We start from the raw sequence: 14,215 nt of genomic DNA on the forward strand, positions 1-14,215 counted from the left end.
GTACAAGTAAAGGAGGTAGTGGGCCAGCAGGCCGAGATGAAACGGGAATGGAAAAGGCCTTGATTAAATTCAGAGTAGCCAGTAAGCGGAGGGGGAGGTGGGAGAGAGACAGAGAGAGAGAGAAAAGGAAGATGTCAGGGAAAGGCAAAAGATGGCAGGAGCGAGGAAGGGAGGTGAGATAGGGAAAAGGATTTGAGTGTGATGGGGATGCAGGTCAGACTCCCAGGTGGGCGTGGGCAGGCACAGTAACCGTGCCGGGAAATTCAGCAGTCGCGGAAACCAGTGCTGTCCAGTGGCCTTGAGTGAGGTCCGGGAGTAACCATATTTGATTGGAAAGGAGATGAAAAGAAAAATGGAGGTGAGCCAAAGAGTAGTCAAAGGAAAGGGGGGGAAGTGTACCTTAATGCCGAATCAGTGGTGTTTGCAGCGGCCAATAATGACAAGCAAGTCCAAATGTTTTCCGTGCGAGGTCCCTCGAAGTAAGAGCCGGGTTTCAGCACCATTTGGTAGGTAAAAATTTGTGGAGAATGAGCAAATGGAGGATGAGGCACCGAGACATAGATAAAACTCTCAGCAGGATAGAACTTTATTTCGCACGAGACATGTTCCCCTCAGGGAAGGGAAAATGTCAGCCCATGGATTGTGAGCTGGGGCTTATATACAGGGGCTTCAGGATACAGAAGGTGGGGGAGTTTGGGGAAAAATCAAGCCGGGGGAAGCAGGAAAAGCAGCGCTTGTAAACCTGGCTCTGTTCCATATGCCAGCCAGGATATGGGTAAAGAAGTGTTTACATTTTTGTCCTCTTAAGATAAGGGAAAAGCTGCTGTGCTAAACGGCTCCTAAAATCTCTGACTAACAGGCAGAATCTGCTTATCTTGTCTTTGAAGATCAGAGGAAAGGCAGGCTGCTTCTTAGAAGAGTCTGCTTCCCTTGACTTCAAAGGCCAAGGTGCTTATCAGCTCAGTTACCTTTTTCAGGCTTCAAAAATCCAAAGTCCATAGGACCCTCTTGGGGAGCAGGGGGAGCTGCTGCTGTTTGAAACCCTAATACTCTGTGTCTTTTGATTAGGGGAATTGTGACCATTAATATTCTGTTATTTAAAATTTGTCTTAATTCCTCTTACTGATTTCATGTTGTTTTCTTAGGCCTTTTTTTTTTTTAAAACACTTTATGAAATTAAGTTTTTCCCTGTGCCATCTGGATGTGTTTATCCCTTTTCTTATGTTTCTAGCCATCTTCTAGTGTTCTCTGTGGAGCTGGATTAGTGGTCATGTATTCTTTAAGTCTGTATTATGGAAACTGTTTTTCTTCTTCAATTGTACTAGAAAGTTTTGTGGAGTTAAACAGTCGAAATTGGCAGTGGTGCACTACTTCCTCTTTAAAAGTTTCTGCTGAATAATCTGATGCAATCTAAGGGGTCTTCCTTTATATGCAACCCCGCCTTTCTCACCTTGTAGCTTTCTGTACCTTCATTTAGTCTCTGTTTTTGGTGTTTATAATATGTCATGGAAAGCTTCTTTTCTGGTTCTGCCTCTTTGGTGTTCTGTTGGCTTCTTGTATTTAGATGAGAACGTTTTTCTCTAGGTTTTTGAAATTTTCTTCCATCATTTTATTCAAAACCTTATCTGTGCCATTGTCCTGGCCTTCTTTCTCCTATAGCCATAGTTCCTGGATTTGACTTTTCCATTGTATCCTAAAATTTCTGCATATTCCCTTCCTGTGCATTTTTTTAAGGAATTTTTTTTATGCTTTACCTGAAAGCACCTCTAACATTGATTTCTGGAAGACAAGAGATTTTTGAGTTCACAAATTGGAAGACTGTTCTCTAGTGCTGAGAACAGTATGGTGCAGGATACATTGAGCTCCTGGCTTGGCAGACTTCATGATCCATTTCCTGAGGCAACCACAGAATTCCTGGCTGGTCACCTTGAAAATCAAAGTTGTTAGTAAAGCTCCAGGTATTCAACTGCTAATCTTGGAGATCACAGGGAAAGGGTGAAGAATGTTTTCAGTGTTACTCATTTGCATGGTGAAGGAAAGGATTTTCCAGCTTCTTTTCAGGTCTCTACAGGGTGACTGTCACAGTTTCATCACTATGTAGACCAGGCTTGCCTTGATCTCACAGAGCTCCTCATTCTCTGCCTCCCAAGGGCTGGCATTAAAGGTATGTGCCACCACAACCCAACGGAATTTTTTAAAAAATTGGTCTCCTTGTAGCCCCAGCTGATGTGGAACTCACCTTGTAGACCAGGCTGGACTGGATCTCACAGACATCCACCTGCCTCTGCCTCCTGAGTGCTGGAATTAAAGATCTGGATCACCACTTGCAACCCAAGAGGATTGTTAATAAGAATATCTTAGAGAGTGGCAGCATCCACAGGCCTCAGGGGAGCAAGTTCAGCAAGTTCTAAGGTCTCAAATCTTCCTGCTGTCCTGTCCCAGTGTTTATGCAGGTCAAGTTCTGCCCAGCGCCCTATTCCCTGCAGTCGGTGGGGTCTGGAACCCAACCTAGAGACTGCAGGAGCACCAGGCTTGACATTGCTCATCACTGTCCTGGCCAACCTTTTGGCCCTGCATTGCTCTGGGTTTTCCAAGCTTTCCTGCCTCCTATAAGGTAGGGTTGACATAAGCAGTGGGGTACAGTAAAGCATATTTTTCTCCCTCCTCACAACCACGTGTGTGAGATCATGGCCCATTCTTCCTCCACTAGGTTGCAGATGAATGCTGCAGCAGAAGCCAACTTCAGCATCCTCCTAGCCACCTCCTCCTATGACATTACTTATAAACACTGTCCACCCAATGCAGAGTTTGTTACTGCTTTGAATGCTGTGAAAACAGAAAACAGTAAGGAAGGTGAAATGTGAGGAAGTAGTATTTTATAGGTTGCAGTACGTTCTTATGAGTGCTTTAAAGCAGTGACCAAAATAATTAGGTATTTTTTTTATTGTATTTACCATGATTTAGAACAAACTGAAATAGTACTGCACTAATTTGTCTGCAATTACTTGATTTTAGCTGCTGGTTCCTATTCATAGACTCATTTCAGGCACCCATTGCACAGAAAGTCTGGCAGAGTGAAGTGAAACATCTCAAAGCATTTGCAATATCCTGTGCACAAGTACACATACCAGATTCCACAAGTTTTTGTGCAGGATAATTTATAGCCTACAAAACTAATCCATTAGAACTGTACAATTTGATGATTTTAAAATAAATTATGGAGTTGTAAAAAAACTTTTTATCTTAAAATTACTTCTATTTGTGCCAATAAGATGACAGGAGGATTTTGATACCAGTTGCTTAGAATCTTTACAGAACACAGAACTCCCAATTTCCTTCCCGTGTTTGAATTAGAATATGCTAACATGTCAGTTTTTACATGTCGTGTGTGGGTTTTTGTTTTTCTGTCTGCTGTGCACATGTGCATTCCCTTTTTGTCAAGAAGAGAGTTTTCAAATATTGATCTTTGCTGATGTTTAACACACTGGACAGTGTTCCTGGAAGTTTGAGAAGACTGTGAATCTTTCTATTGTTATATGGATGATTATTTGAAGACCTGCTAGATATAAATGGGTTTTTTGTTCTCTTTGCATTTTTCTTCCCTTGATAATATTTTGCATTTATTTATCCCTCAAAAAAGGATGGATTTTGGAGTTCCCTATTATCACTATTCTCTTTCTTCACTTTTGTCTGTTGGGTCCAGGAGTTGGGAATAAATGGAGACAGACACGGATTAATTTGGATGAATTTTACTAGGGCAGAAAATCGAATTATTGCAGCTAGCTAGCACAGCGAGCCTGATGCCAGTTGCAGAGTCCAGCCCCGAGTTGCAGTTAACAAGCATTTTTATAGGGAAAACCCACAAAAACCATGATCTTTAATCATATTGGCTTATTCCCGTGAACAGACCACAGGTTTGTATGTCTTTGGCTAGCTATTTCTAGGGGCAATATATTTCAGGGACTCTGACCACTATCTTGCAAGTCAGATGTTGCTTAAGTTGCTTAACAGCCAGTTTCCAGTAAACGGTGACTCACGGTTCCAGGAAACAGAAACATAACTAAGAGTTTAGAGTTTCTGGGAAACTGAAACCTACAGGAACTGTTCCACTCTGTCTGGTCATTCATTAAGGACTACATCTCATTTCAACTGGCTCTTTTACAGTAGAAGAGAATCAGTCTTAGTTTCATTCTTCTGTATGTGGATATATAGATTGCAGTGTCATTGACTGGAGAAGGTTTCTGTTTTGCACCATAAGTTTTTGGCAGTTTGAGGAAATTATACGGTCAAAGTTCATGGGTATGTTTGTAGATCTACTGTTGCACTGGGGTGTATGTCTACATTTTTGCTACCACCTTTTATTGCTTTTGGTGCTATGACTCTGCAGTGAAACTGGAGTAGTATTTTGTGATAACTTGAGCATTCCTTTCTTTTTTTATTTCCTAGTATCTAAACTTTCAGTATTATTTGTGCTTCCACTTAAACGTTAAGATGTTCTTTACTATTTCTGGAATGGAATTTGATCACATAAGTCAGTGACATTGCAATTTTCATGATACTCCATCCCATTCCATGTACATGGAGATCTTTCCATCTTCCATTTTCTTCAAATCCTTGAAAGCATTAGAGTTTTCATTGTAGAGGTCTTTCATCTACCTGACTAGGTCAATCAAAGATTTTTTTTCTCCTTATGTTTCCCTTTTTTGTTTTTTCTTTTTGAAGCAGGGTCTCCGTGTAGTCCCAGCTGTCCTGGAACTCATTATGTAGACCAGGCTGGCCTTGAACTCACAGAGATCCGCCTGCCTCTGCCTCCCCAGCGCTGGGACTGCAGGTGTGCACCACCACGCCTGGCTATGTTTCCCTTTTTAAAAACTGTTTATTTACTATTCAGTTTTAGCTTTATAAATAGCAATAATATTAATAACATTACTACAAAAGATATTTAAAGCCGGGTATGGTGGCACACTTACATACAGACAAAAACACACATAAAATAAAAGTATAATATTTTTTAAAAATATGTAGAATACTATGATAATGAGAACACACCATACCCAAATCTATGGGATGAAATGATGGTAATCCTAAATGGAATGTTCACAGTACTAAGTGCTTACATCCCCAAACTGGAGAAATCACATATCAGCCATTGAATGATTCACCTGAAGGCCTCAGAAAACAAGAACAGCACCCAGAAAGACTAGATGGGACATGATAACGAAAATGAGGGCTAAAATCAATGAAATAGAAGGAAAAAATAATCAATAGAAATAATCATTGAGAGGAAGAATTGGTCCTTTGAAAAGATTATTAACATTGATAAACCTTTAGCCAAATTAACCAAAAGAAATAGAGAACTCAAATTAATAAAATCGGGGGTTAAAAAAGGGAAACATTATAACACATAATGAGGACATTCCGAGTATCATAAGAACATAATTTAAAAACCTGTATTCCACTAAATTGTAACATCTTAAAGGTAATGTTATGTATAACCTACCAAAATAAAACCAAGACGAAGTATACCATTGAAATAGACCCATAATAACCAGTAAGATAGAAGTAAATAAACTCTCCCAACTAAAAGAAACCTAGGACCACTTGTGTACAGCAAAAAATTCTACCAGCCGTCCTAAGAACTGATACTGATATGTATCAAATCATTCCAAAAGACATATAAAGAAGGAATACTTCCAAATTCTTTTTATGAAGCCAGTATTACCTTGATGATAAAACGAGACAAAGATCTGAAAAAAAGAGAAAAGGACATGCCAGTTGATCATAATAAACATAATTATTCTCAATAAAATACTTGAAAACGGAATGCAAGAATACATCAAAATATTACCCACCACGATTAAATCTCTTTCATTACAAAAATGAAGGGATGTTTCATTATTTATAAATCAACAAATATAATCCACCACAGAAATGGAATCAAGTTCAAAACATTTTGATCATCAGAATAGATACAGAAAATACTTTCAACTTAGAATCTGCTCATGGTAAAAGTCATGGAGAACCTAGGGATACAAGTGACATACCTCACCATACTATTGCAGCATAGAGCAAGGCCACAGACAAGATGGAATACAGAAAACTCAAAGTACTTTCACTTACATCAGTAATGAGACAAGGATATCCATTTTCTCCATTCCTGTTCAGTATAATCGTTGAAATTTTGGCTACAACAATAAGAAGAAGAGAAAGGAAATACACTTGAAAAGGAAGAAGTCACAGTATCTCTATGTATAGATGTTATGATTCTATTTGTAAAGGACCTTTACAAACACATTCAGCAAGGTAACTCGACATAAAATTAATACACATAAATGAGTAACACTCCTATACACCAACAGTAAACATAGAGTGAAATAAAGCAGTTAAATAATCTCATGCATGATAGCCTCAAAACTATCCTTCCATTACAAGACTTTACCACCCCCACCTCCCATGTAGTGATTCTTTAGTCAGAGGGCAATTGGTTATTCTCGCCAACAGATAAGGCACCATTGCACTGGTGGGCATTTCTCACTTTCCAAAGGGTTTCTGTGGGCATCCTTTATTGTGAATCCTATCTCACCCCTGCCTCACTCCTTGCTTAAGTCTTTTCATCCACAATATTTCCCCTCTTTACTTCCTTTTTATCTATGTTCTACATTCTGACCTCCCTTAGGCTAACGCCTTCCCACATATCCCCCTCCCTGTTTCCTGGTTTGCACATGTACTCCACGTTAGACACAGCACACTGAAGATTTTAAGCTAGGATCCTCATAAGAGAGGAAACATGAAACATTTGTGCTTTGGTGCCTGGGTTAACTTACTTGGGACATTTTTTTCGATCCCATCCATTTCCTGCTTAATTTGTAATTTCACTTCACATGAAGGCTGATTAATAACATTCATTGTGTATATGGACCACAGGTTCATTATTTATTCATCAGTTGTTGAACATCTAGGTTAACTCCATTCCCTAGCTGTTATGACCAGAGTAGCAATGAACATAGATACTCAGGTGTCCATTTGGTTGAGGACAGAGTCTTGGAATACGCTTGGAGTGGTGTAGCTGGTTATCATGGTAGTTTTATTTCTATTTTTTTATAGCAATCTCCAGACTGATTTCATAAGTGGTTGCATTAGTGTATACTGTCACCAGCAGTGTATTGTTCCCATTTCAATGGGCAGGAGCCCTCAACTTTAGCTAAGGATCTATTGGCAGTTGATCACTGCTGGGTGAGGAAGAGCTGATCTTCTCTGATGGAGAAAGAGACTGTTGCAAGATAGGCTGAACAGGCCCCAGTGGATGTAGTCTCACCAGGAGACAGCTGGGTACACAACGCAGGGTGCACATGCACAAACTTGAATCCATACTCTTTAATATATAAGAAAATGCATGAAGTCCTGTGGGAGGGCTATGGAGAGGGTGCAGATAGGGGAGGTCTAAATATGATTACCTGTATGATATGAGTGCCACAAAAATTCAATATAAATATACATTGTAAAAAAAATAGTTCCCATTTTTCCACATTTGCAGCAGAACTTTCTGTTTTTTGCATTCTTTCTTGATGGTACCATTCTGGGTTGGGTGAGATGGAATCATAACGAAGTTTTAATCTGCATTCTCCTTGTAGGTAAGGATGAAATCTGTGTAAGTTGTTACCTTGACATTTCTATTTCTGCTTTTGAGACCCTCCTTTTAACTTCTGTAGACAGGTACTTGTATTCTTGGTGTTGTGGATTGAATTTTTTGAATACTTTCATCAATAATCTCCTCTGAAAAGTATTGCTGCTGCTGAAATTCTCTCCAACTCGGTGGTCTCCTTCATCACTTAGTTTTTTTTTTTTTTTTTCTGTCCCATTAGTTGATTCTGGGGTCTTATTTGCTTTTCTACTGCAGTTCTAATCAGAAAATCATCATCTGTATTTATATGTTGAAGTAAATGCCCTACAGTTTCTTTTCTTTTTTTCCTCCTGTATGAGATACATTTTATTTTATGATATTGTTACAAGATCAAGAAAACACACAACTCCATGGTCCATCTAGATATTTGAAGGGGTGGGAGGGATGGATGGCTCAGTGGTTAAAAACCAAGGTGCTCTTGCAGAATTCAGTTCCCAGCATCCTGATTGTGTGGCTCACAGCCACCTGAAATTCCATCTCTAAGGGATCTGAGGCCCTCTTCTGGCCTTCACGCGCCTGTGCACAGTGGGATTTTGCACAAACTCACCTATATAAATAAAATTCAAAGGTTCTGTCTAATACCCTCCCTACCCAGTTTTCCTTACCTGCAAAACCTCTAATCTTGTAGCATCCAATCACACTCTTCTAGAGGACTATTGGAGATGTACTGGCAAGTTGCTCCAGCTATCTATTTTAAATGACTTAGCTATGGCTTGTACACCCTGTCTCATGTAGTTGCACATGTGAGACTCAGTTGTCCTCAGATTGATTTTTCTTTTGTATTGCACCCCAAGTTCTCCTCTCCATCCTTACAGCTACCTCTCTAGTACATCTTCATTTTTCTTTTCTCTTTTTGGCTTTTTCAGAGAGCATCTCCCTGTAGCCCAACTGGCCTACACCTCCCTATGCAGACCAGGATGGCCTTGAACTCAGAGAGATCTGCCTGCCAGGCTGGGATGAAAAGCATTTGCCACCACGCTGGCTTAATTTCATTTTTCTATCTTAGGGTTTGCTCAGTTATATTTTTTTTCCTGCACCTTGATCTCAACTTGAAATCTGTCCTTGACTGGCCTCTTCAATGTTTTCCCCCCATTTCAACCCGAGGTGTACTTTTCTGTCCACTCCAGTCACCTTCAGTACTCATACTAAACCTGAGGATTTTGTGTGTGAAGGTTTCATGTAGCCTAGGCTATCCTCAAACTTCTTATGTAGCTGAGGATGACTGTGAACCTCTGATCCTTATGCGCACTTTTCAGGTGCTGGATTACAGGCCCTCGGATTCTGTGGTGCTGACGCCCAAGTCAGGGCTTCTTGCAGGGTACCAAGCTCCCAGTGAAGCTACTTCAGCTGCCCTAAAGTGAGTTCATTGGCTTTCATGTTCAAGTCCTGAACTCTCCTCCACCCAGGCTGAGTGAGGCTATCCTCCCTACAGTTCCCTCAGGCACTTTGCTCTTTTCCTTCTACCCTAGTTCTTACCCCATTTGCTCACGCTTCCCCTGGAGGATACTAAACTCCGGTGATGACAAACTGCGGCTTATGTCATCCTTGGATGCCATCACTTGGTAGGTGTTTGGCGTCAGCGCATCCTGGACGTGGTGAGGGAAGAATGAGGTTAGAGCAGAAGCCTAGTGTGGTATTTCAGGGATTCTGTGGCGCTCCTCCCCTTCTCCAACCTCAGATCCCACAGAGAGGACTCGTCGTGTCCCCGCCCCCTTCCCTGGGCCTCAGCAATCCGGCTGCGTCATCTCTGCTCTACAACCTCATCAGCCCCCCAGGACTCCACCTTTAACCCTGTGCTACCAGCAGAGGGCGACGCAGCCTGTGCAGCACTGCCCTGCAGTGGCCCGCGGACCGGCAGGGGGCGGTCTGGGCATCCCGTGGGCCTCAGCAGCCTCACCCAGCCTCAGGCCCGCCGACCCGTCTTGCCTAAGGGTCTCCTCAGGCCAAGATTTCCCACAGGCCCTGCCGTCCTCCAGGCCTCACAGGCTGGCTGGCTACGCTGTCGACCGTCCCCGCCCAGGAGTCCATTGGGGGCCCCTCCCCTGTCCTGGCCCAGCTCCTTCCTGGTCCCGCCCCCTCCCGGGCCAGGGCGTCTCTCTCGCGCCAATGCCGCTCCGCCCTCTCCCTGGAGGACGACTTAATCCCACCCCCTCAGCAGCCTCACAGACCCCCCCCCCCGCTGCTCCAGTCCTGTCCGGTCCCGCCCGGCCGCCACCCCGCGGTAAGGACTAGTTTGTCAGCCCCCTGGGCAGTGCTACTTCCGGCCCTGGGTGACTTGGCGCCTTCTGAGGGGACTGGACACAGGTCCTGTCAGGCGTCCGCTCAGGCTGCACTTCAGCTTGTCCCTCAGGTCCCCGTGGCTCCTAGAGTTGGGGAAGACGCGCCGCCCCCGCCGGGTGCTGTCCGCGCCTTTTCGGGCTGAGCTGCGCTTCCTCCTGGGCCGCCATATCTCGGCCAGTGTGGCCCCGTGGAGCAGGTGAGTGAGGGGGAGGGGATGCTGACGGGGCTCTGCCCAGGTGCTGCTGCTGGCGCTGAGCGGCACCACCCCCTCAGCAGCCTCACAGACCCCCGGCCGGTCTGCTCCAGTCCTGTCCGGTCCCGCCCGGCCGCCACCCCGCGGTGGTCTCGGCCCTTCCTGCGTCTTTCCAGCTGTTGGGAAGAGGCTGCGCGGGGAGGGCCACGAGCACGCAGAGCTCCGGGAACTGCTGAGCCGTTGGGGACGAGATTCACTCCTTGCGGACGCCGTTTCCCAACTACGGGTGTTAAAGGTGCTTTTCCTCTGACCTTTGTAAGTTTCTGGCATCGCTGGCAGTGAGGTGTCTGTATTTGAAAGTGTATCTAGGTCCTTTATTCTGTTCCGTCGGCCTGTGGATCTCTGTTTTATACCAGAAGTATCCTGTTTTTATTTATTTTATTTTATTATTAAAAAAATTTTTTTGGCGTTTTTGGGACAGGGTCTCCCTGTAGCCCCAGCTGTACTGGAACTCACTATGTAGACCAGGTTGGCCTTGAACTCACAGAGATCCGCTAGCCTCTGCCTCCCAAGTGTTTGGGGTTAAAGGCTGGCGTCACCGCGCCGGATATTACTGAGGTCTGAAGTACAGAACTTAAATTCAGGCATTCTACTAACTCCTATCATACTGTTTTTGTGCAGATTTGGTTTGGGTGTTTTTTTTTCCTTCTATGAAATTAATTTTTAAGATGCTTTTTGTGTATTTATGAAGAACGCAGTGGCATTTCATTGGGATTGCATCGAATCTGTACATTGGTTTTCTTAGGATGGCTAGTTTCACAAGATTAATTCTTCCAGTCTTTGAGTGTGGAAGATCTCATCGTTTGGTGTATTCTTTAATTTCTTTCCTGGGTGTCTTAATGTTTTCAACGTATAGTTCAGTTGTATCCTAGGTTTATTCTTAGGTACTTTATATTTCTTTGTAGCTCCCGTGAATAGGATTGATTATTTGATTTCTTTTTCCATATGCTTGCATTGGTATACACAAAGGCTATGGATTTCTATATGTTAATCTCCTATCCCCTGACACATTGCTGAAAGTGTTTGTCAGCTCTAAGAGTTTCAGGTGGACTCTTTAGGGTCTCTGAGGTGCAGAATCATGTCGTCTGTAAACAGATACTTTAACTCCTTTTACTTTTGTGTGTTTTATTTTCTTATAGCTGTGGAAAGACTTCCAGCACTCTGTTGACTAGAAGAGGAGTGAGTAGACACACTTGTCTTGTTGGATGTGGAGGAAATGCTTGTTATAAAGCTTATACGATTTAAAAGAACTTTCCATACATCTCTAGCCTTTTGATGAGGTTGATTGTGAAGGTATGTTGACTTTTCTTGAAGATGTTTTCTGTCTTTTGACATAATCATAGTCAGTGGACATGAGTATTGGAACAGCATCATGCACAGGTACTTGGATGCTTCTTAAATATGAGAACAAGAATTCCTCTCTAATGGTGCAATTGCAGTCCTGGATATATACTGAAAAGAAAGGAATTAAATATGGGCTAGAGATATATACACTCCCTAATGATTGCAGCACTATTACAAAACACTGAGTCAACTAAAATATCCATTGACATACGAGATTTAATAAAATCCATTTCTGAAAAATAAAGAACAAGTTCATCATAGAAAAGTATTGAATCTTCTCATGTGTGGCACCACGACTGATCTGCTGTCCAATATGTTAGGTAAAGGAAGTTGAAGCACACAAGCACTGCATCTCACCCATAAGAAAAATTGTGAATAAATGATAGATGACAGAGGCTGAAGATATAATAGTGGTTACAGTGAATGAGGATATATGGGCAATCAACAGAAGCAATACTATTTCTTATGAGATAACTAATTTTGAAAGTTGTGTGCCACAAGTTGAACATAGTCCTACAATGCCTTTTATATCTTAAAATTGTTAGAAAAGATGAGTTTGGATCTTTTTTACCATACTGTTTGGTAAAAGTGTAACATGTGGATATTATTATATATATAAAAAACATAAAAAGTTGCCAGATACCCCATAAATACCTAAAACATGCTGTTTTCCTCAGAAAATTAATCTCTAAAATTCAAAACCAACTAACCCTGAAATTCAGGTATTTAAAGAAGTACTTGTATTTGTGCCTCCACCACAAGGTACGTGTAAGCATTAGAGCTATTGCAGTTAACAGTCCCAGGAAAAGGTGAGGCTGATGTCGACACAGGTCATTCTGGCTGATAGCCGAGTTCAACTTCCCTATTTCATAGGATGAAAAATCTGCTGGTCTGCCTTGCCTGGGTAAGGAGGTCAGTGCAGCCCTATTCCTATGAATACCATAGAAATCATCAACCTGGTTGGCAGGGCAGGTGACTAGATGCCAGGAAAGCAGAAACTTATACTGTGGTTTCATCCTGCGTATCTGCTGTGACAGCAGACAGTGAATTTGACCTAATTTTGTTTTCTGAAGTGATTCTTCCTCCTGTTATATTGGCAGGTTCAATGGATTTTCTGTGAACTTAAAAGAATTTTTTCCAAAGAAGGTTGGGTTTTGTATAGGTAAAACTGCCTCCAAAGGAAACTCACCAAGGAAAGAGCGATGGCTTGTGCTCAGGTAAATGTTCCCAAGGGCAAGGGCTGTATGTCCTTTCCTTCTCAAAATCTTTGACATTCTGAACTTGTAGCCTTTTACTTTTCATGCATAATGAGCTTCTTTCCAAATACATTTCGTTTTCTTCTTATGATAGTATATATTCCCTCTATTTTGTCAATTTTGTTGAGTTCTTTTGTATTTCATACAGACCATCTCAATGGCATCCTCCCACAGTGCCCTCACCCCACTGGATTTCATGCATTCTGTGTTTTGTGTTAAGGCCCATCATGTCAAGTTAGTGTCTGAGACATTCCTCATTGCAAGTTCATCCACTGAGGTCTAGTGAAACTATCTAGAGTCTCTTCCTTTAAGAAGATCATCTCTTCTTCACCCAGCAGTGATCAGCTACCAGTAGTTCCTTGGTTAAGACTGGGGACTGCTGCCCATTTCCATAGTTGTCTGCTGTTTTTTTTTTTCTGCTTCAGTTTTAACAGGTCTTGTGCATGCTAACAATATTGCTGTAGGTTCATAAGCAAAGTCATCTCTCTAGTCTGTCCTCAAATGTTTAATCTTTCAAGATTAATTTAATAAATGCATCACATACAATCTCAAAATATTTCTTATATGGTGGCTGAAAATTACACGAACCAATCCCCAGTTCTACAGAAGATGGACTTGGGTTGTTGTATTCCTGTGGAGAAGAGAGCATACCCTGTGACGGTGTTATATTGGAGGCTCTATCAGCTTCTGTGGACAAGTCTTGGGAAAATTCACATTGGAACAAAATGGAACGCATTGTTTAGAGAAACTGAATTATTTAAGGAAAAAGGAAGATAGAATTTTTCAGATCCTAAGACTGATTATTCAAACACATAAGAAATCGCTGAACAAGGGGGATTAATATTGATTGAACAATACAGAAAATTGTTATTTTTATATTTTATTCAAGTATTGTATTACTTTGCTTTGGATTTTTTGTTTTTCTGTGTTTTTTTTTTGTTGTTGTTTATTTTTTGGTTTTATTTGGTCTTTTTGAGATAGGGTCTCCCTGTAGCCCCAGCTGTCCTGGAACTCACTATGTAGACCAGGCTGGCCTTGAACTCACAGAGATCCACTGGCCTCTGCCTCCTGAGTGCTGGGATTAAAGGCGTGTGCTACCATGCCCGGCTTACTTTGGGTTTTTATTGTACCACCATCACAGGCCTGAAGATGTTTGCTGCCTTGTTTGCTGACACCTTTATCCATTTATCTCCAGGGTAATCACTCCCTTGGCTGAAGTGCACTGTACCAATTTCCTTAATTTAGACCTCATTGTTGTTTTTTATCAGTAATAATTTTCTTCTGGTGGTTTACAGAATGAAGCTGATGAATCATTACATTTAATGGAGGATATTTCCGTGATTCATGGTTATTTTGCTCTCCTTGGGGGGTAAAAGTTCTCATATTCTCTTGCTAAATATT

At 41.9% G+C, this 14,215-nt stretch overlaps 1 protein-coding gene and 1 long non-coding RNA gene across 2 annotated transcripts in view; one reads left to right on the plus strand and one right to left on the minus strand.

Moving 5' to 3' along the window:
• Positions 1-932: 932 nt before the first annotated feature.
• LOC103741681 lies at positions 933-9,687 on the minus strand. The gene is made up of 4 exons (XR_607593.3): positions 9,158-9,687; positions 6,121-6,185; positions 5,723-5,747; positions 933-2,826 (listed from the first exon to the last, which is right to left on the minus strand). It is a non-coding gene; the product is annotated as an uncharacterized LOC103741681 (long non-coding RNA).
• Positions 9,688-10,023: 336 nt separating this feature from the next.
• LOC103741697 (zinc finger protein 665) overlaps positions 10,024-14,215 on the plus strand; it is an 18,245-nt gene continuing 14,053 nt past the window's right edge. Inside the window, exons 1-3 of the mRNA XM_008842616.3 lie at positions 10,024-10,157; positions 11,354-11,507; positions 12,659-12,775. Of these exons, the coding sequence (XP_008840838.2) occupies positions 12,761-12,775 (15 nt within the window). The 5' untranslated portion in view covers positions 10,024-10,157; positions 11,354-11,507; positions 12,659-12,760. The remainder of the gene's footprint in view (positions 10,158-11,353; positions 11,508-12,658; positions 12,776-14,215) is intronic.

Source organism: Nannospalax galili, unplaced genomic scaffold (assembly GCF_000622305.1).
Source record: "Nannospalax galili isolate Female #2095 unplaced genomic scaffold, S.galili_v1.0 scaffold741, whole genome shotgun sequence".
Lineage (NCBI taxonomy): Eukaryota > Metazoa > Chordata > Mammalia > Rodentia > Spalacidae > Nannospalax > Nannospalax galili.